The sequence below is a fragment of the Cydia splendana genome, chromosome 6 (assembly GCF_910591565.1).
Source record: "Cydia splendana chromosome 6, ilCydSple1.2, whole genome shotgun sequence".
NCBI lineage: Eukaryota > Metazoa > Arthropoda > Insecta > Lepidoptera > Tortricidae > Cydia > Cydia splendana.
The window spans coordinates 7,722,899-7,743,522 of NC_085965.1; the positions used below are offsets into that span (position 1 = coordinate 7,722,899).

The following is a 20,624-nucleotide window of genomic DNA, read 5'->3' on the forward strand; positions in this document are numbered from 1 at the left end:
GCCGTGTAAAACGCTATACTGTGTGCGTGTAAACCGCAACGAGAGACTTTGATCCTAGCACCGTTTTTATAGTATTATAATTTATAATGGTACAGTTTAATAAACTACCGGACAGGATTAAAAATATTTGAAACGACCTGACATTCTATATGTATTTATGTGACTCAAGATAGTTTGACTCAGGGTCTGATGATGGAGCCGGAAGGTGGTCACCGGTATCAATCAACCATGCAACTAAACCACTTCGTGTTTAGGCTCGTTTTATTCATCTCAACAAGATCTTTGACACAAGATAGTACTCAGGGTCTGATGATGGAGCCGGAAGGTGGTCACCGGTACCAATCAACCATGCAACTAAACCACTTCGTGTTTGGGCTCGTTTGATTCGGCTCAACAAGATCTTTGACTTAAGATAGTACTCAGGGTCTGATGATGGAGCCGGAAGGTGGTCACCAGTACCAATCAACAATGCAACTAAACCACTTCGTGTTTAGGCTCGTTTTATTCGTCTCAACAAGATCTTTGACTTAAGATAGTACTCAGGGTCTGATGACGGAGCCGGAAGGTGGTCACCGGTACCAATCAACCATGCAACTAAACCACTTCGTGTTTGGGCTCGTTTGATTCGTCTCAACAAGATCTTTGGCACAAGATAATACTCAGGGTCTGATGATGGAGCCGGAAGGTGGTCACCGGTATCAATCAACCATGCAACTAAACCACTTCGTGTTTAGGCTCGTTTTATTCATCTCAACAAGATCTTTGACACAAGATAGTACTCAGGGTCTGATGATGGAGCCGGAAGGTGGTCACCGGTACCAATCAACCATGCAACTAAACCACTTCGTGTTTGGGCTCGTTTGATTCGGCTCAACAAGATCTTTGACTTAAGATAGTACTTCTGATGATGGAGCCGGAAGGTGGTCACCAGTACCAATCAACCATGCAACTAAACCACTTCGTGTTTAGGCTCGTTTGATTCGTCTCAACAAGATCTTTGACACAAGTTAGTACTCAGGGTCTGATGCAACGAAACGAATAAAACGAGCCTAAACACGAAGTGGTTTAGTTGCATGGTTGATTGCCTGATTGGTACCGGTGACCACCTTCCAGCTCCATCATCAGACTCTGAGTATCACCTAGTGTCAAAGATCTTGTTGAGACGAATCAAACGATCCTAAACACGATGTGGTTTAGTTGCATGGTTGATTGGTAATGGTACCTTCCAGCTCCATCATCAGACCCTGAGTACTGTCTTGTGTCAAAGATCTTGTTGAGACGAATCAAACGAGCCCAAACACGAAGTTGTTTAGTTACATGATAGACTGGTACCCGTGGCCACCTTCCAGCTCCATCATCAGACCCTGTGTATCTTCAGTGTCAAAGATCTTGTTGAGACGAATCAAACGAGCCTAATCATGTTACTACATGGTTGATTGGTATCCGTGACCACCTTAATCATCATCAGATCCTCAGTACCAGTTCGTTTTTAAACCCTCGTTGATACAAACTTTACAACCTATAGGTACCAAATGCAATGACGAAACATGTAAATAAGCGAGTAGGTACCTATAATTTCTTTCGAGTAATATACCTTCATAAGTACAAGTATGGGGCTATTCATAAATTAAGTCGTTTCAAATGGGAGGAGTGGGGGGGGGGGGGGGGGGTCTGGACATCGGATGATGGTAACATGACGTAGGAGGAAACAGATTCATCCGAAGCTTGATTTTTGGATGATTTGAGGGGTGGGGGGGGGTCAAAAATCGTCAAAAATAGATGACGTAATTTATGAACAGCCCCTATGTACATTTGCACTGCATTTAGTATTTTCGTACTTACCAAATAACAGTTTTAGAACTTTAAAAGTTAAGTACAGTTAGTGTTGTTATGGTTGATTTCAATATGCTTCGCGAAGGATCAAGAATGTTTAATCCATCATTGTAGTGCGAGTCTGGTAGAAGGGATCGGCGTACTGAGCTCGCACGGCCTGCCGCAGCGCGTAAAATACCTAAACTCGCTCAACGCCGAAATGTAATAGCGCTCTTAACGCGACGTAGGACAATCTTTGTACGGAAAGTGGGTCTACTAACGCCATCTGTTATAATCTTGTGACACTACGTTGACAAAGAGGAGACGCCACTTCCGCTCTGCTGGCTGACCGCCGCAGCCTTATCGGCGACTATGCACAGGCACGCCCGGGTACCTTCAGGGCACCTTTAATTAATTCTACTCCCACCAAAATGGAATGTCGGCTTCGTTAAACTTGTCAACATCAACTTTGGGGCCATTTTCTAAATCTACAAGACGTCGCAAAACAACATGAAGAAAAATATTTTTTAATACAGTTGCTCAAAAAGTGCTACTTTACGTAGCTGTTTAGCGTGCGGAAAGTTGGTTATCTCGAACTAGTGCTTTTTACTTTTCCAATTTTTTTAAATTTATACTTGTTCCAATTCACGACTACTTATTGATGAGTGTTAATATTAGTTTCCTTTAAACGTCGTAATCAGCAGAAAAACCTACTGTTAATGTAAGAATGTGAAAAATATACATATTTCATATTTTAATACTTACCTCTTCATCATTATAACACGTTTATTTTTTAATATTGAATATTGAAAATTCCGTTCTTAATAAGTTGTCTGAATGGAACGGAATAGCTGCCAAACGCCCATAGATATAATATACTTAAAGACGACGTCTAAGCGAGCTGTCACTGTTACCACTTTGGTTTAGTGTACGATTAACAATATTTTACTTATTTTTTCGCAACTGTATTAAAAAATGTCGTTCGATACACGTGCGGAAATGTCATTCTTCACTCGTCCCGAGTCTTGCCACTCGCCTGCGGCTCGTGCCAAGATATCTCGGTACTCGTGAAGTAATGACATACCTTCCGCACTAGCATCGAAATGTACTATTTTAATACAGTTGCTCACAAAGTGCTACTTTACGTAGCTGTTTAGCGTGCGGAAAGTTGGTTATGTCGAACTAGTGCTTTTAACTTTTCCAATTTTTTTAAATTTATACTTGTTCCAATTCACGACTACTTATTGATGAGTGTTAATATTAGTTTCCTTTAAACGTCGTAATCAGCATAAAAACCTACTGTTAATGTAAGAATATGAAAAATATACATATTTCATATTTTAATACTTACCTCTTCATCATTATAACACGTTTATTTTTTAATATTGAATATTGAAAATTCCGTTCTTAATAAGGTGTCTGAATGGAACGGAATAGCTGCCAAACGCCCATAGATATAATATACTTAAAGACGACGTCTAAGCGAGCTGTCACTGTTACCACTTTTGTTTAGTGTACGATTAACAATGTTTTACTTATTTTTTCGCAACTGTATTAAAAAACGTCGTTCGATACACGTGCGGAAATGTCATTCTTCACTCGTCCCGAGTCTTCCCACTCGCCTGCGGCTCGTGGCAAGATATCTCGGTACTCGTGAAGTAATGACATACCTTCCGCACTAGCATCGAAATGTACTATTACATAACATATGGTCCTACTTTCCCGCACTTTCCGTGCTTATGTCAAAAGTTTAAAGGGCCATATGTACTGTAAAACGTTGTACGATACACGTGCGAATAGGTAATTCGCAACTCGTGTCGATTTAAAACACTCCCGCCGGTCGTGTTTTTTTAATGTATCGCCACTCGTTTCGAATTTCCTCTTTTCCGCACTTGTATCGTAAATAACTATTGATGAACGTTGAAAAACACCATTGCTAATTTTTTCCGGCATCACAACCACCGATGGCAGCATTCACTTCGTGGTTTGTCATCGGCTAGTTGCATCTATTCCTTCAATATGAAGTGCGATAGTGAGTTGCATTGCAACATTTGAGGGCCTACCGCGAACCACGTTTGACGTGTTGCCTCTCTGTTGCACTTGGGAATTTGTACGTAAGTGTGACAGGGAGGCAACAACACGTCGAACGTGGGTCGCGGTAGGCTCTCAGGTGCCAACCACTATTCTTGTGCCGTCCAATGTAGGTACATTATGTACACTCAGTTCCGATGGAATGTCAATCTTCCATAAAACAAATAAAGTAGCATTTCATTTGTTACGTAAAATTTTCGAACGAATGAAACTCAACCCAATTAAAAATACAACTAGATCAAATTTAGCTACATATGAGTCGCTTAACTTCAAACTCGTGTAAATCCATGTATCCGAATTTGCCGAGGGGGTTGAATGGATTTACCCGAGTTTGAAGTTAAGCCACACGTATTATTTTGTTAGTATCGTGGGCGGCACAAGGCTATGGCTATTACTAAGTAGTTTTTCAATTTTGTAAATTGTCAATCTAATCAAAACGAAATTACTAGAATAAATATTATACGGACAGATTATCATTGACAGGAAAATTGCAGTATCGGCTAGCAAAGAATTCAAACATGATGATTGTGACAAGTCAATTCATACGATTTGAAATAAAATTACATTGGTTTGATGCTAAGTACAGTCCGTCCTATAAAGAAGGCTTGTAAATACACGTTACCTACATAAGTATATAGTGCATAATTGTATTATTTTCCATCGTATTTTCACAGATGCAGATATGTACGAACGTGTCTTGCTATTTCAGTCAGTCTCGGTACGGACGTTGCCTGAAGTTAGGTACATGACAGATGCGAACGTTTCCGAGAAAGTACGATGGAAAACAATTATGCACTAGATGTACATATTTTGCGAGGAAAATGACAGAGATGCGTTTCAGTTGTTTTGCTTTTTATCCTAATTTTTAGTCGTAAGGGTCTAAGGGTACAATAATTAATGTTAGGTACAATAATTTTTATGAACCTTTTTTTGAACGATGCTTTTTTTGATTTTTTTTTTGAGTAGGGTAAAGAGCGAATTCATAAAAGAATAAATTAATCTCGTGAACCACGGTTCACAAAACAAAATTTCAACGTGATAGCTAGTCACGACTAGCTATCACGTTGAAATTTTGTTATGTTATAAAACATGTTTCATTTATTTTCATAAAAAGCGGCCAAGTGCGAGTCGGACTCGCCCATGAAGGGTTCCGTAGCAGCAAGTAACATAATAAAACTGCGGATTACGATTTATGACGTATTAAAAAAACTACTTACTAGATCTCGTTCAAACCAATTTTCGGTGGACGTTTGCATGGTATTCATACATGGTACATCATATATTTTTTTTAGATATCCCACACGTATAGGTATGATAAAAAAAAATTTGGGTTTCAGTTCTAAGTATGGGGCACCCCCAAAATATAATGTTTTTTTTTCTATTATTGTGTGAAAATCTTAATGCGGTTCACAAAATACATCTACTTACTTACCAAGTTTCAACAGTATAGTTCTTATAGTTTCGGAAAAAAGTGGCTGTGACATACGAACGGACAGACAGACATGACGAATCCATAAGGGTTCCGTTTTTTTCCATTTGGCTACGGAACCCAAAAAAGTACGGAACCCTCCGTGGGCGAGTCCGACTCGCACTTGTCCGGTTTTTTATTTATGTGTCCTCAATCTTTTGAAACTAACTGTACTTCATGAACATCAAAAGACAAATTATAAATTCATAAATCCGAGTCTATAAGAACGTCGACCTATTGTACCTATTCTTTATCAGCCAAGATGCTTCGTAAAAGCATTTTCTTTTTTCTATTATCTTCCGTTGCATCTGAAAATCTCTTATTTAATGTAAATCACAAGTGGTTGATTATTGATACTGATACTTGGATGTCTAATATATCAACAGTTTCCTACGTGGAGATGAATGAAAATTTTTCATGTTTATTGGATACATTCGAAAAATTAAATCTGAGCGTAGATGCCGATGTCACACTGTCGCTACAGAAAGGTACCTAATAATTATCAATTATCATTATTAGGTATCATAGTGAATAAAGTCCATTGAGAGCATAGGATGGTTACGTTTTATCGCCTATCATTGTGGTTGTTACTTTCTTCTAGTATGTTATAGCGAGAGTGACACAGGAAACGATAGACGATGAAAGTGGAACCATAATATCCCTACTGGTAGAGTAAGCGTGCAACTTCTAATCTGGAGGTCGTAGGTTCGAATCCCGTCTCATATAATGAGTTCCTTGGATATACTTAATTTGACACTTCAGTTTTAGTTATTAGTAAACTACTAACTAATTAAACTAAACTAAACTAAATTACTAAACTAAACTATACTAAACTAAATTATTAAACAAGATTATATCGTAAAATTATTTGCAGGATCTGAAAATAACATTTACGATGTATATAATTTTGGAAAACTACGCGGAGGTAATGTCGTGGTGAAGAAACTGGGAAATTGGCGAAACAAAGCAGGTAATTAGACTTATATCGACCGGGATATGAACCGTGATTACCTTTTGTATGTATTGTTCTCGAGCTCCCGATATTTCGACGCAGTTACATGCATGTTGTTTACGGGGTCACGGGGTTGCGTCGAAATATCGGGAGCTCGAAAACAATACAAAAGGTAATCACGGTTCGTATCCCCGTCGATATAAGTCCAGTGAAACTAACCGTAAATCATTCAAAACTGTCAAAGCAGGTAACTTAGGATCTGTCATTTCATTTTCCTAATAGTTACTCGCTCGTACTCGCATATTAGTGCAAGCGAGATGTACAGAAAGTAAATTATGAGGGAACAAATGAACATACATAGTTACGTACATATTAATCACTAAACATCTCACTTCATTTGATTACTCCCCATAGATTCTATATAATTAAGCATGCATATTAATGGTAGTTAAGCCGCGAAAGTAAATCACCCGATATAGGTACTTTAAATTCATTATCTTGGCACCATTACGGGGAGCTGATATAATTTCAACACAGGATTAATTTCACTATTTACCTAAATTATAATTATATATGATATACAGAGGTAACAGAAGCTGTTACTAATAGTTCATTTAGAGCTCTACATTTTGAGATCAAAATCTAATTTTCAAAAAAATGTGACTACTTAGACATGTTATTTCCGTGTACTTTTCAAATGGTCCAAGTTCTAAGCCTCGCGGACCCGTGGGTTTTATAATTTCGAAAATGGAGGACTTTTTACAGGCTGCATGTGTATATGACTTATTTATATATTTATATAATGAATTTCACTTACCACTGCAACTAATGTTATCCTCATTTCTCAGATTTGATAAATCATTTAAATGTTTACAAATACTACAGAAGATGGGACTTCGAAAATTCAACAATTAACTATGTCGGAGTTGTAAGTAAACTTACATAAAATTAAAAGAATATGTATTATAACAAAATATTAGCTTTTTTAATTTAACTTTTCGCCCATTTAAAGGTCTCCCATTCTATTCTAATTAGAATTTTGACAAATTTAAATTGCATTCTATTGTGTGGCAACTTTTGTTGTCTTGCTGGCTGAAGATACATTTGAGGGTTAAACTACATAAATTTAAAATTTTAGTTTTTTTTTATTTATTGTCATTTTCAAGGACTTTAAAACGCCACCCATGAGCCCCATCATCCGGCACATGGATATGGTGGGAAAAGCCCTTGAGTAGTTGACGGATCTTTTCTAGGGGGTAATTGCACAAAAGATCCCTATGGGTTGAAGTGTATTCGCAAGTGCCCCCGAAAACAATAAGATAAGATATTTCTTGTGATTTTTATTGGCGGTCAAAAGAAACCATAATATTAATATTGTGTATACCGGGTGTGGCCTGTAACATGAGCAAAAAATTAAACTGTAATTGTACTCCTCATACTGACCAACATTTGTTCAGCGACTTTTAAAAATAACTTGTGGTTTGATTTTTAATACACTTTAAAGTTTATTCTAAGACGCAATGTATTGCGAATTTTGTTATGTTTAAGGCGTGACAAGCAACGTCAATCACAATGATATGGCGTGGCGATGGCGTCCATTGAAGATAATATTTATTTTGTATGAAAAATAGGGAGTCTAAATACTTCATAATTTTTAAAAGTTGTTGAACAAAAGTGTCACGGTTTGAGCAGTACAATCTATCTTTTAATTCTTTGCTCGTGTTACAGGCCACACCCGGTATATCTCGTAAAGACCAAATATTTGTCTCTTTCATTCGTTTTTAATCGATTTGCAGATGTCAACGCCGCCAAAAGTATTTGACGTGAACATGCTTATAGGGGATACTCCGGCTCCTGGGGTTGCTGTTATGACCACTACAGGCACCAGAGTGTTGGTAGAAATAGCACAACTACATAATATCAGGTGAGCTAATTCAATAATACTATCTCCTAATCATTTTCTAGCGCATCCTTGGATCCTATTATTGCTTATTGCAGGAGCCTAGAGACCCAAATAAAAATAGGATAGTAACTTAATGACAGTTAATAAATAAGTTTGTCTTAATTGGTGTCCCACAGGGCTTATACCTAATTTATTTGGAACAAAAAATAAAAATTCAGTGAGATTTTATTTTTTCAACAAAGGAAATTAAATTTTGTAGTGTAGGGACCTCTAAGTACACTACAAAATTTAATTTCCTTTGTTGAAAAAATAAAATCTCACTGAATTTTTATTTTGCCTGGCAAAATTTAATTGTACCTTTTACAGAATAATAATAACATAATTTATTAATATGAACATGTTTACAGGTATAATTATACGATTGTTGATAGATGGATCGGGAAATTTGAGAGAAATACTACGCCAGTATGTTATTTTCTTTTTATTAACATCAATGAGAATCATTTGATATATATTTACCAGTCGCTTTTCGGTGAAGGAAAACATCATGAGTATTCATGAGGAAACCGGACCAATCCCAATAAGGTCTACTTTGGAAGGTCCTCTGGGTCCCTCTGGGTTTAAACGCCAGATGGCAGTCGCTTTCGTAAAAAACTAGTGCCTACGCCAAGTCAAGGATTAGTTGCCAAGCGGACCCCAGGCTCCCATGAGCCGTGGCAAGAATGCCGGAATAACGCGAGGACGAAGAGAAAAACATCAATGAGAATTGAAAAAGTGACAATTTTGTTTTTAATTTTTAAAATTGATTTGTAGGTGGCTGCGACTTTAGTATTCTTAAAAGAACAAGACATCACGCCGATACTACGCGTGCCATTGGAAATTTTCCAAAGAGTAGACATGGTGACGCCGCCTGTAACTTCTATTGAGTATGATATTTGGATTATATAAACTTTTATTTTCACATAATTAGGTATAATTGACTGATAGAGAACGTAACGCATGCATGTATCGCTGTATTTAGCTCAGGCAAATTAAGGGTTTCACCTCGGAATCAGAGGGATGGCCGATTGCCCGCGGTGTCGGTTTTTTGTCCGCATATCAAAGGTGCCAGCGATGGCAGTACCTACGCATCTACCTAAACATGGCCCATTCCAGAACTAATATAGCGTGTAGTTAGTGTAGCGTGCGTTTCAACCATTACATAGACATCTCGCTGGTCCAACGCTGGGCCATCGTGTAGAGGAGCCACCACCATCGCATGGTCATCTCGCTGGTCCAGCGCTGGGCCATCGTGTAGAGGAGCCATAAGATCTATACATTTATTTTACTTGTGATATTAGTCCCACAACTGGTGACCCCGACGTGATTTTCCAAACCTTATTATCACTTCGGTGTCTATCGTATTTGTACCACATCTGGTGTTGTTAGTAACACTTGTATAATCCGTTTCAGGACAAGATATTACTACCGTATCCCAACCACCGGTCCCGGAAAGTTCGAGAACCAATTCCTACGTCCTCTGACTAACGGCGTGTGGGTTTGCGTGATAGCTGTGATTTCTCTGTGCGCTCTGATGTTGTTTCTGACGGCCAGAGCCGAAAGGAGACCAGCCGCTGTACAGTATGCTGTATTTACTGTGGCAGCTACGTTTTGTCAGCAATGTATGTGTTTTGGTAAACAAAAGGTTCGACAGTTGTTGTTTTATTAAACTGAATCTTAGCTGAATGATAAATCCCTTAATTTTCAGTTTTTCAAGATGGTGATAATGAGGATCCAAGACGAGAATCGTCTGGTAAGAAGTTTTAATAACTATTTTTTTTGGTGTCAATCTCTTGTACAATTTAAAGATTTTGTTGTTATAAATGAAGGAACAAATTTATTTCACAATTAAAATAACAAATAAACTAAACATAAAACTAATTAAAAACTAAACTTAAATATAAATAGAAACTAAATAAGTATAAAATAAATTGCCTACTGAAGCCCGTCCCGGGCTGCCCCCGACGCAAAGTACCCATCACGCTCGCTCGGAGCGGGGGTCAAGGCCCTCTTTCAAGCAGGCGACGACCCAGCTCCCGGAGGAAGGACTTACCCTCAGCGCACCAGCAGTCTGAGGTCTCAACAGCGAGGGGGACGAATTAAATACCCGCTAAGCGCCGAGTATTTATCTTTTTTAAGGGAATTGTTATAAATTATGTCTTTACTATACCAACAGCTCGGCAGCTCACAGTCCTAGTGACAGGTGTATCCTGCGTCCTCATATACAACTACTACACCAGCAGCGTTGTCAGTTGGTTACTGAATGGGCCACCGCCTTCCATCAACTCTCTGCAAGAACTCCTGGAAAGCCCACTATCGCTGATATACCAGGACATAGGTTACACTCGTTCGTGGTTACAGGTAGCTTTGGATTTTTGTGAATTAACCAGTCCATTACTATAGAAATGGCTTGGGATTGGACAAGTTCTCGGAATTCAAATGTGTCTAAAAGGCAGATTTGGTACAGATGCTTGGGAGAGAATCGTGAAAAATTATTCCATTAACCAAGTGTCATTCATGGACTGCATAAACTACTCCCTCTTGTTTATGAGGAAAAACCCTGTCTTGGCTAGGATGGAAATTCCAAAAAAAATCTATAAAAATCAAAAAAATGTAAGGTGCAGCGGGGCAATTTCAACTAATCGAAATATCTTCCATGTTTTACATTATTAACTAGAGTCACACACAACACACACAGCACATCTTTTTCTCTATCTGGACGTATATGACACTCTAGTTAATAATGTAAAACATGGAAGATATTTCGATTAGTTGAAATTAACCCGCAGTCGAAATTGTCCCGCTGCACCTTATTTAATCGCATTTACGGACAATGACATTGTAATTCCAGAATCCGACGTATTACTACAATAAAAAGAATGCTGAAGTGGAGGATAAATTAAGGAGGTTTAAAGTATTTAAGAAGAAGAAGGGAGAGCCCTTACTGGTACCTTTGGAGGAAGGCATTGAAATGGTGAAAGCAGGAGGTATGCCACTTCATTATGCGTCTACGGACACCCTTATTGCCTGTAAGCTAAGATTTAATTTTGAATTATTTACGTGAACTTAAAAATTAAAGAGAGCTAAAAGTGTATCTAATCTTAAGAATGCAGTTCATAAGGCATTTAAGACGGGAAATATAAGGTCTGATTTTAAATAAATTCGTGTTTTATGAAGTTGTTTCGAGCTGCAAGGCAAACTTTAAGCAAATTGCGCAAAGTTTAAATTGAGGCGGATACTTGGATGTTTTATATTGGATAAAATGCTTTGTTACCGATGACCGGTGGACCGAAGATCGATGTAAGTACCAGAGATGATGTAAAACACGATGATGGGGAATGCGACCTAGCTTACCTTCTCTTCTCAAAAAAATAAGTTCAAAAACTAAAACCCGACTACTGCAAATCGCGCTCTAAAAAGTATGAAACAAGATATAATTCTTATCTGAAATTATCATATAGGAAAATTATAAGAGTTATCATTTTTTTATATATTTACAGAGATATTCAAAGGATCGCCGTGGACGTATGCCACGATTATAAACTTTAAGGTAAAGTGGCATACGACCACGGCTATCCTCTGAATCTCTGTCAATATATAAAAAAATGATAACTCTTATAATTTTCCTATATGATAATTTCAGATAAGAATTATATCTTGTTTCATACTTTTTAGAGCGCGATTTGCAGTAGTCGGGTTTTAGTTTTTGAACTTATTTTTTATTTAATTAAGTTTGGGGTCAGGATTTCGTTACTTACTAATAATATTTGAAGTCACTTTATATTACTTTTGCGAGGGTGTCCTCAGTACAGAAATGCACGCAGAGCGCCGCTTATATCGGGCTACGCCCGACAACCTTTGGCATGAAGGCGCCTTCGGCGCCTGGCTTTGGAACGCGTACAGCGAGCCTCGTACGTCGGGCTACGCCCGACTCTTTTAGTATGAGGGCGCCTTCGGCGCCCGGCTTTGGAAGGCGTACATCGTGCCTCGTACGTCGGGCTACGCCCGACTCTTTTAGTATGAGCGCGCCGAAGGCGCCCGGCTTTGGAACGCGTACAGCGAGCCTAGTACGTCGGGCTACGCCCGACTCTTTTAGTATGAGGGCGCCGAAGGCGCCCGGCTTTGGAACGCGTACATCGTGCTTCGTACGTCGGGCTACGCCCGACTCTTTTAGTATGAGGGCGCCGAAGGCGCCCGGCTTTGGAACGCGTACATCAGGCCTCGTACGTTGGGCTACGCCCGACTCTTTTAGTATGAGGGTGCCGAAGGCGCCCGGCTTTGGACCGCGTACAGCGCGCCACGTACATCGGGCTACGCCTGACCCTTTTAGTGTCGCCTTTTGGACCGAGTCCGGTGCGTCACATAGGTACGTTTCAGTATGCTTTGCCTGACCACTGCGAATTTTAACGAGGTGAATATACTAAGACATTACTAAGCAACATTTACCACGGGACCAAACCCGATCTCGTAAAAAAATTTGCTGATCTGGACTTCTATACCTATTCACGTTATAAAATATTGCAGATCATTAAAAAACACCATGTATATAGCGGCCAAACAAATTTCTTTTGAAAAATCCTTCTTGTATCGCCGTAGTCGCGTAACACGCGGATAGATAGAATCCAGAGCGATTGTGGATTCGTAGTTCGAATTACCTACCAGATAAATTAATGTTTTAACGGGTGCATGCAAGCAAAGCCGGCAAAAGCAAAAGCTAACAATATGTATATATTTGAAATGTGCTAATTGAGCTCTTTTTTTTTTTTCAATCAATCATTTATTCACTTCAATCAATTAGCACTTACAGATAAACCTTACGTGCTAATTGGCATTACATTACTTAATATCTAACATGCATTAACTGCAATAAATACAATAAAATAATATTGGACTAAATCAAAACTAAAATTATATGTACAATGCCGAATGATTATGGAATTAGAAACGTCAATATTTGTTAATGTCACAATTTTCTAAATAAAATCCTAATAAAATATAAATGAAATCGATTTCTACAGACTAAATTAGAATATAAGAGTATTTGTATAAAATGATGAAATAAAATAAATAAATATTACTATTTGCAATTTGAATAACATGTCACATTTTACTCTAATAAAATTAATAATACATTCATTTACTTATACAGAATCAATAGGCACATAACTGATTTAATTTTTCCTAATAATGCATTCATTGGTAAATAATGGAGCTAGTGGTTACGATTTTCTCGATATAACGACATGATGCGGCTATGAATTTGGTCTCGGTTGTAGTGAAGATGTCGAGTTCGTCGTCGCTGTCTAGTATGTCGTTCAGTAGCGACTGTGCTTGGTAAAGAGGAGAGTTAGCAAGCATGCGAGTTCGAGCTGTGGGGACAGCGAAGAGACCGCGACGTCGAGGGCGTAGCACTTTAGCAGTGAGTCGGGGAACACGAATTGTTATTTGCGACAGTAATTGAGAGTTAGTTATTGTCCCACGTATTAGTTGGAAGAAATATTTGACTAGATATATACTCCTGCGGGTTTCGAGGGATGTGTAGTCTACCATACCCAACACGAATAGTGTTGGATACAATAGAGGATAATACCCGTATAATTTCTTATATAGGAACCTAACGAAGGATTTTTGGACTCTTTCCACTAGAAGCGTGTAATGTTTTTCGTGGGGATTCCAAATTATCGCATTAGTTTCTAGCTTGGACCGGACGAACGAGTTGTATAGGACGGTTAGTGCCTGTCTGTTGGTGAACAACTTGGCTTGGCGTATGACAAACCCTAAGCATCTTCGGGCATCGTTACAGGTCTTAGTAATGTGCTGGTTGAACGTGAGCTGTGTGTCAAACCACGTACCAAGGTCCTTGATTTCAGTGACGCGTTTCAGGGGTTTATCTTCTAATGTATAGGGGTGATTTACGGGATGTCGATTACGCGTATATGTAATAAATGATATACAACACGTCATTATTACTTATTTTTATTTTTTTGGTTCGTGACTTTATGACCTCTAGAGGGCGCCGTGTTAATTTTTTTGTGACGCCAGGGGAAGATTAAGACGATTCGAACGACACGTCGTTTGTCAAATTTCAATGAGTACTTTAGAAATTATGAGGGAACAGATGAAATACATACATACATACCCACAAACATACCGGTCAAAATCATAACCCTCCTTTTGCGTTGCCGTAGTCGGGTAAAAAGTAAAACAAATTAACCTCCTATTCATCTTTAAAATATCGCGGCGTGAAAAAGTACTAAAGATGATTTTAAAATGTTTATGTATATAACAATCATTAAGTATTTTTGGAGATATTGACTGACTTGACTGATAAACGATAAATAATAATAATTTAGCCTATATACGTTTCACTGTTGGGCACAGAGTAGGTATACTCTCATGCACGAGAGGGATTGGGTTATAGTCCACACGCGGACCTAGCCGACCGGGTTGGGGAATATAAGTAAAATCGTGAAATGCGTTTTTTAAACCCTTAATTTTTTAATGATCCGAGAATACTGAATTAAAAATTTGGTCCAATCAGTCAATCTAAAAGTCGAAATATCATGCCTGTATTAAATGTGGTAAAAAACTCAAAAAATCAAATTCAAAATCGGTTGCACCAAACCGTTTAGTCACCATTAAAGCGTTCCCTAAAGTTTTTTGTATGGAAATTTTCATACTTCTCTGTTGAGTGATGTTGATCAGTCTGTCAAAATTGGTTGGTGCAACTGGCCTTTACTGTTTTCTTGTGTGCAATTGCAATCTGACCAATTGGTTTCAGGCTACGCATACCACACAGAAGTATACAACGCTAATATGTTAATATCTCGCAAGTTTAACCAGGAAGAGCTGTGTGAACTCGGCTCCCTCCAATCTATGGAAGAAACACACCTTTATATTGCTGTATCAAAGAACAGTCCTTATAAAGAGTTTTTTAACTGGAAGTAAGTCTACGCAAACTTTACATGGGCCTTAAACTTAATCTCAATTTCTTGTAACGAGTTATATATTATTAGAGTCAAACCTAGCAATGTACAAATTGCAGAACATTCCCTAAAAGCGGAAACGTTCTCGAGAATGTTCTCAGAACATTCCTCCAACATGGAAATTATTGTTCCGCTATCTTAGCTTTTTTCCAAAAAAATTTTTTTGTCATAGGAATCTAGAGGCCTCTATCTCCCGCCATGCCAAATCTCAGCGCGCTCGGACCAACTTGAAAAAAAAAAAAGGCAATTTTGATTTTTTAAATGCAGTTTGTTTTGTCTCGGGGCCCTCTATGACATTTTGTCGAGCACACCCCACCTATCACGCACCGTTTAAAAGTTGCCATACAAAATAAAAGTGGCCAGTTTTCTCGCATTTGTAGCATTTTTCCAAAAAAAAATTTTTCATAGGTATTTAGGGGACCCCGAGATTCCGTGACCAAAATTTCAGCGCGCTAGGACAAACTTGAAAAAAATGTCGGCCATATTGAAAAAAACATGGCGGCGTCAAAAACTGCCAGGGTCCCTCTATGACATTTGGTCGAGCACCCCTCACCTAGGTCTGACCGTTTGGCCGGGCCGTCATACATTTTTCTGACCGGAAGCGGTAGACCAAAAGTCGGAATTTCCTGGGGGTAAGGATACTACACCTAAACTATCGTGAATATTCATGGTATAAACTACGATAAATCAATAAATTCTCGTTTTCGAGAACATTCTCAGAAGTTACCGAGAAATTCTCTTGTGGAAAGTTTCGCAACTTTGGAAAGTTCTCGTGAGTGCATTGCTAGTCAAACCACGCAAAGTTCCGTCGAGTCACGGAGATTACGGGTATGAATACTTACTGCCAAGTTTGTGCAAGCATGGTAGTCAGAGTCTATCACTATTCACTACTTATTAGGGTTCATCCACATTTTACATCATAGCAACAAGGGGAGGGGTGGGAGTCATGCCAAGTGTGACAGTAAGTATTAAATACCTATCTCTTTTCTATGAAAAAGTGTGACAGGGTGGTGGGTCTCGAAATTATATTCATAGATGACCCTTATGTATTGGATGTTTCTTTTTGAAGTGAAAACTTCTTTAGCGGCGCTGTGCACTTTTTGTGATGGGGAAAAAATGTTAATCTCGCGACAGGTCACGTGATCGTAAGATTCGTAAGACGTAAGACGGACACGTGACCAGATCGAAAAACTGTTACAATGTCATTGAGTTTTCACTTCTGCCGGCACTCCCGGAGTGCAACCCGTTGTTTTTTTTTCATTGTTGAGCAAGAAGGCATTGTTAAAACTGGATGGCGATGTAGCAGACACACCAAAACGATAAATTGCTCTATCGGTTTTACTGTTTTGTGCATTCAAGGGGATTTTCTTATTGTAGTTATAAAATACTCTGGTCTTTTGTCCCAAACATTTTTCTAGTCACATAAGTATATTGATAAATATTGTTTTACTTACCCAACCCCAAATCCTACCAATGTTTATCCAAACCCAATGTTATCAAAAACTTTTGTAAGATCCCATGTTTGCTAAAGCGCAACATGACATTTTAAGTTAATTTTTGATTTAGCTTTGACATTAACCAAATAAAAAAAATTCAATTCCAGTCTTTTGCGTATGTACGAAACTGGCGTGGTCTCTCACCTTCAGCGTCAGGCCCACAGTCCTGAGATTTCTTGTGGAGGCAGCTCTCCAAGAGCCTTGGCTCTCGGTGGTGCTGCTCCAGCTTTTCTGCTACTCGCTTTTGGATACCTTCTGGCTACGGTCATTGTTCTTATAGAAAGGTACCAAAGTAGCTTAATTTTCTATAACATAAAATTTGTATAAATTGGACAATTCAAACGAGCTTGTTGCTAGGCCTAATTGAATAAAGTATATTTGAATTTTAATTCCATTTTTTCATTCCGACACTAAGTAGCAGTGGCGTAGCTAGGCGTGGACGAATGGGTCCCTCACCCATGGCCTCGCACTTAGGGGCCGGGGCCTCGCAAACGCATCCTTTTTATTATCTTGGGAGAATACAGTTAAGGGCCTCGTAGATGTGGTTTTCGCCCACGGCTAGACTAGTTCAGGCTACGCCACTGCGAAGTATTATAGTTGCTAAACATCAAATATTTTATTACAATTATTTACTGTCTTGTGTCTCTTTTCAGGCTTGTCGCGAGGAACGAGTTAAGATTAATCAGAAAGATAAAAGATCGAGTACCTGTAGGGGCAGAACTACTAAAGAACTGTTAGATGTAGATTGAGCATTGTACACTGAAATCTAGTAGCCAAGTCAAAGGTAGTTTGTTGTAAGTGTAGTGATATCTCCACAGTCTGTAGTTAATAAATCCTAGTTGAAATGACAAAACGACATTAAATGTAATATACAATAAGATTACAAAAATTTTTTTTTTTCTTTTAAGACATCTAAATTACAACAACAAAACACATCCAAACCAAAGACCAATAATATTACTTCGTAAGGACGGGCTTTACGAGCACTTAAAAGTGTACTAGTTCAGGGGCTGCTGCTGCTGTATATCATTCGATACCTCCCATTTAGGGAGGTATGAGAGGCCGTGCCCGCCTTTCGGCTGCGACGGCTGTGGCGGGTCGCTCCCCACCGCGTGGGGAGGTCAGTCGTCATCGTTTTGGGGATGACAGTGTTGCTGGTGTAGGCCAGCTCTTCGCTACCGATCGTTTACCCAACCCCACGACCCCTAGCCCGGTGATACCGTTTGAGCGGGGCCGGGCATCGGGGCCGCGAGGAAGGCGACCGGTAGTAAGCTGGCGTGTGTGGCGTGGTGCATCCGATGTGAGTAGTTGGGCTTGGCTTGGCTCCGCTACTGGTGTAGCAGAGCTCGGGGCAAGTCCCGGGCCCACCGTTCCGGTGGTCTGGTGGGGTGGTGTGGCGCGATGTTGTTGAGATGCTCGTGCCCGCTGTTGTCCGCGCGGTCGAACATGGACCGCGCGAGACGCTCGATGAACTCCTCCAGGCCGCGCCACTTCAGTGTCTTGGCGAGGGATGAGTTCAGGGGTGTTACTCACGAATTCGAGCCAATCGTGCAGACTAACGCGACTAGTTGCGACCAATCGCGCGCGTGATGCGAAGTCATCAACCAATCGCGTTGTAGCGGTGTCACACCGCTGTACTGGCCCGCATTCATGCCCCATTCTTATTGCCCGTAATGCCAGTCCTGATATATACGTCAATGATCCAAACCTACATTTAAATACCGGCATACCTGTATGTAAATAGGTCGTACCATGCATACATCAGTCACTAACTTTTTGAAGAGAATTTAATTTCGTGTGAAGGAATTACGAAAATGAAGATCACCATTAAATTACGTTTAACATCGCCGCATAACATAACGCATAACAGCGCCGTGCCAAACGTTTTGCACGTTTGAAAAATCATTCCATTGTACACCATGGTCTCATTAAAATAAGGTTAACAATTTCGAAGTTTTCTTCGAGGTACGGTGTTAGAGAAGTTTTTGAAGTTAGAATTGGATTTAAAAACTTTATTGTTCGCAAATTAACACAATAAGATAACATAAACCTAAATACTCTTTATTGCACACTTCAAACAGCAATGTTATCATTAATGTGAAATTTCTATGGAAATATGACGTTAATTATGACACCTTCACTTCTTTCTATTAAAATCCGTGCAATGTTAACGTAGACGGACTGTACGACTAAATCTTCTGAACTTAGGAAGCGATTTTTTGGTAAGTATTTGATATGATTTTCAATTAATTTCCTAAAATTTTCTAACGTTATCTGTGTCAGAAACGCAACAATAATATTATTACGGAGGTTATCAGAAATAAAAAACCGGGCAAGTGCGAGTCGGACTCGCGCGCGAATGAATAATGCAAAAAAAAACGAAAACAATGCAAAAAAAAAAAACGGTCACCCATCCAAGTACTGACCACTCCCGACGTTGCTTAACTTTGGTCAAAAATCACGTTTGTTGTATGGGAGCCCCATTTAAATCTTTATTTTATTCTGTTTTTAGTATTTGTTGTTATAGCGGCAACAGAAATAGATCATCTGTGAAAATTTCAACGTGAGATACAGCCTATACAGCCTGGTGACAGACAGACGGATGGACGGACGGACAGCGAATTAGTAATAGGGTCCCGTTTTACCCTTTGGGTACGGAACCCTAAAAAAATAACCTACGTCTTACATATATTTATTAGCGTAAGCTACTGCATTGTTTCGTGCTCTGTTTATTTATTATAAATTACTGTTACAGATGTTACTCCATTATTATGATAATTTAATGAAGTATTTACAACAGTAAGAAAAACATTGTATTTATCGAACGAAATAACAGACTGTAAATTACATTTTTAACATTTATTAATTGACCGAAGCGAAGCGAAGGTCTACGTTTTGACTCGGGCATTTTGCTTTCGTATGTCCGGATGTTCTCCTCTACAGGTCGCAATTCTTAACCGATTCTCGTGAAATTTTGTGACCGAATTTTATGACTTAATAAAAATTTTTTGTCAATCCGGTTTTTGGAAATTTTTAAAAATGGCGGAGTCGTGATACCTGGCGCCTAAACAAATAGTCGTATCGATATCATAAGACTTTTTTCTTTTTGAAACATGTTTACAGAGTTAATAGCAAAAAATGCAGAAAAAAATTATCGCTGGTTTAGGCGGTATTTAGATATTTAATTTTAACTAATTTTAATTTGAGAAGGAGTAGCTAAATTTCGTCAACCCATCTAAGAACTATTTGGCTCAGTTTGTAAACGTTCGCTTTTTCTGTTTGCACAGAGGGTCTGGGTTCGATCCCCAGTAATTGTATGCTGGGATATTATAACTTTTTGTATTTTTTTACACATAAATTTCGTATTGTTTTTCTTTAATTTACTATACACCGTGTTTTTATTGAATTCCGTTAACTTCGGGGTATAGTTAAGTACGTTTATAAGAACTAAATGGCATAGTTAATTTTCAAAAAAAAAATTTTTTTTTGTTTTCTTATTTGTTTTTTTTTTGTTTAAAAAGTAATTAAATGTAGCATATAGCGTTGTTGTAACACGGGCATTACATTTAACTCAACCAAACAATTGAAATCTGTGACATATCAATGTCATTTCGTACATCAATCGACCGAGATTGTACTTAAGTTTAGTAGCAAATGTATGAACTCATTCTAAACACTAATCAATATGTAAGCCGGCCCTAAGGCAAGTGTACACGCTTGTAGAGGCCTTATAGTAAAAAAATAAATTATGGATTATCTCCGAAATGGACTTAATTAGAACATCGGTGTCTTTGAGAAAGTTACTTGATTTAAGCTCAGGAATGCACCCTTGAAATTAACGGAAATCAAAAAAAACACGGTGTATTTAAAGCTCTTA

The 20,624-nt window shown here is 38.7% G+C and overlaps 1 protein-coding gene across 1 annotated transcript; it reads left to right on the forward strand.

Annotated features, from left to right (window-relative positions):
* Positions 1 to 5,680: 5,680 nt before the first annotated feature.
* LOC134791840 (ionotropic receptor 75a-like) lies at positions 5,681 to 17,502 on the forward strand. Its single transcript, XM_063762972.1, has 13 exons — positions 5,681 to 5,859; positions 6,246 to 6,341; positions 7,172 to 7,251; positions 8,120 to 8,247; positions 8,634 to 8,691; positions 9,040 to 9,152; positions 9,679 to 9,887; positions 9,974 to 10,018; positions 10,442 to 10,626; positions 11,117 to 11,252; positions 15,047 to 15,209; positions 16,855 to 17,031; positions 17,401 to 17,502. Exons 1-13 carry the CDS (start codon positions 5,739 to 5,741, stop codon positions 17,483 to 17,485), a joined length of 1,596 nt encoding a protein of 531 aa, XP_063619042.1. The 5' UTR covers positions 5,681 to 5,738; the 3' UTR covers positions 17,486 to 17,502.
* Positions 17,503 to 20,624: the final 3,122 nt, after the last annotated feature.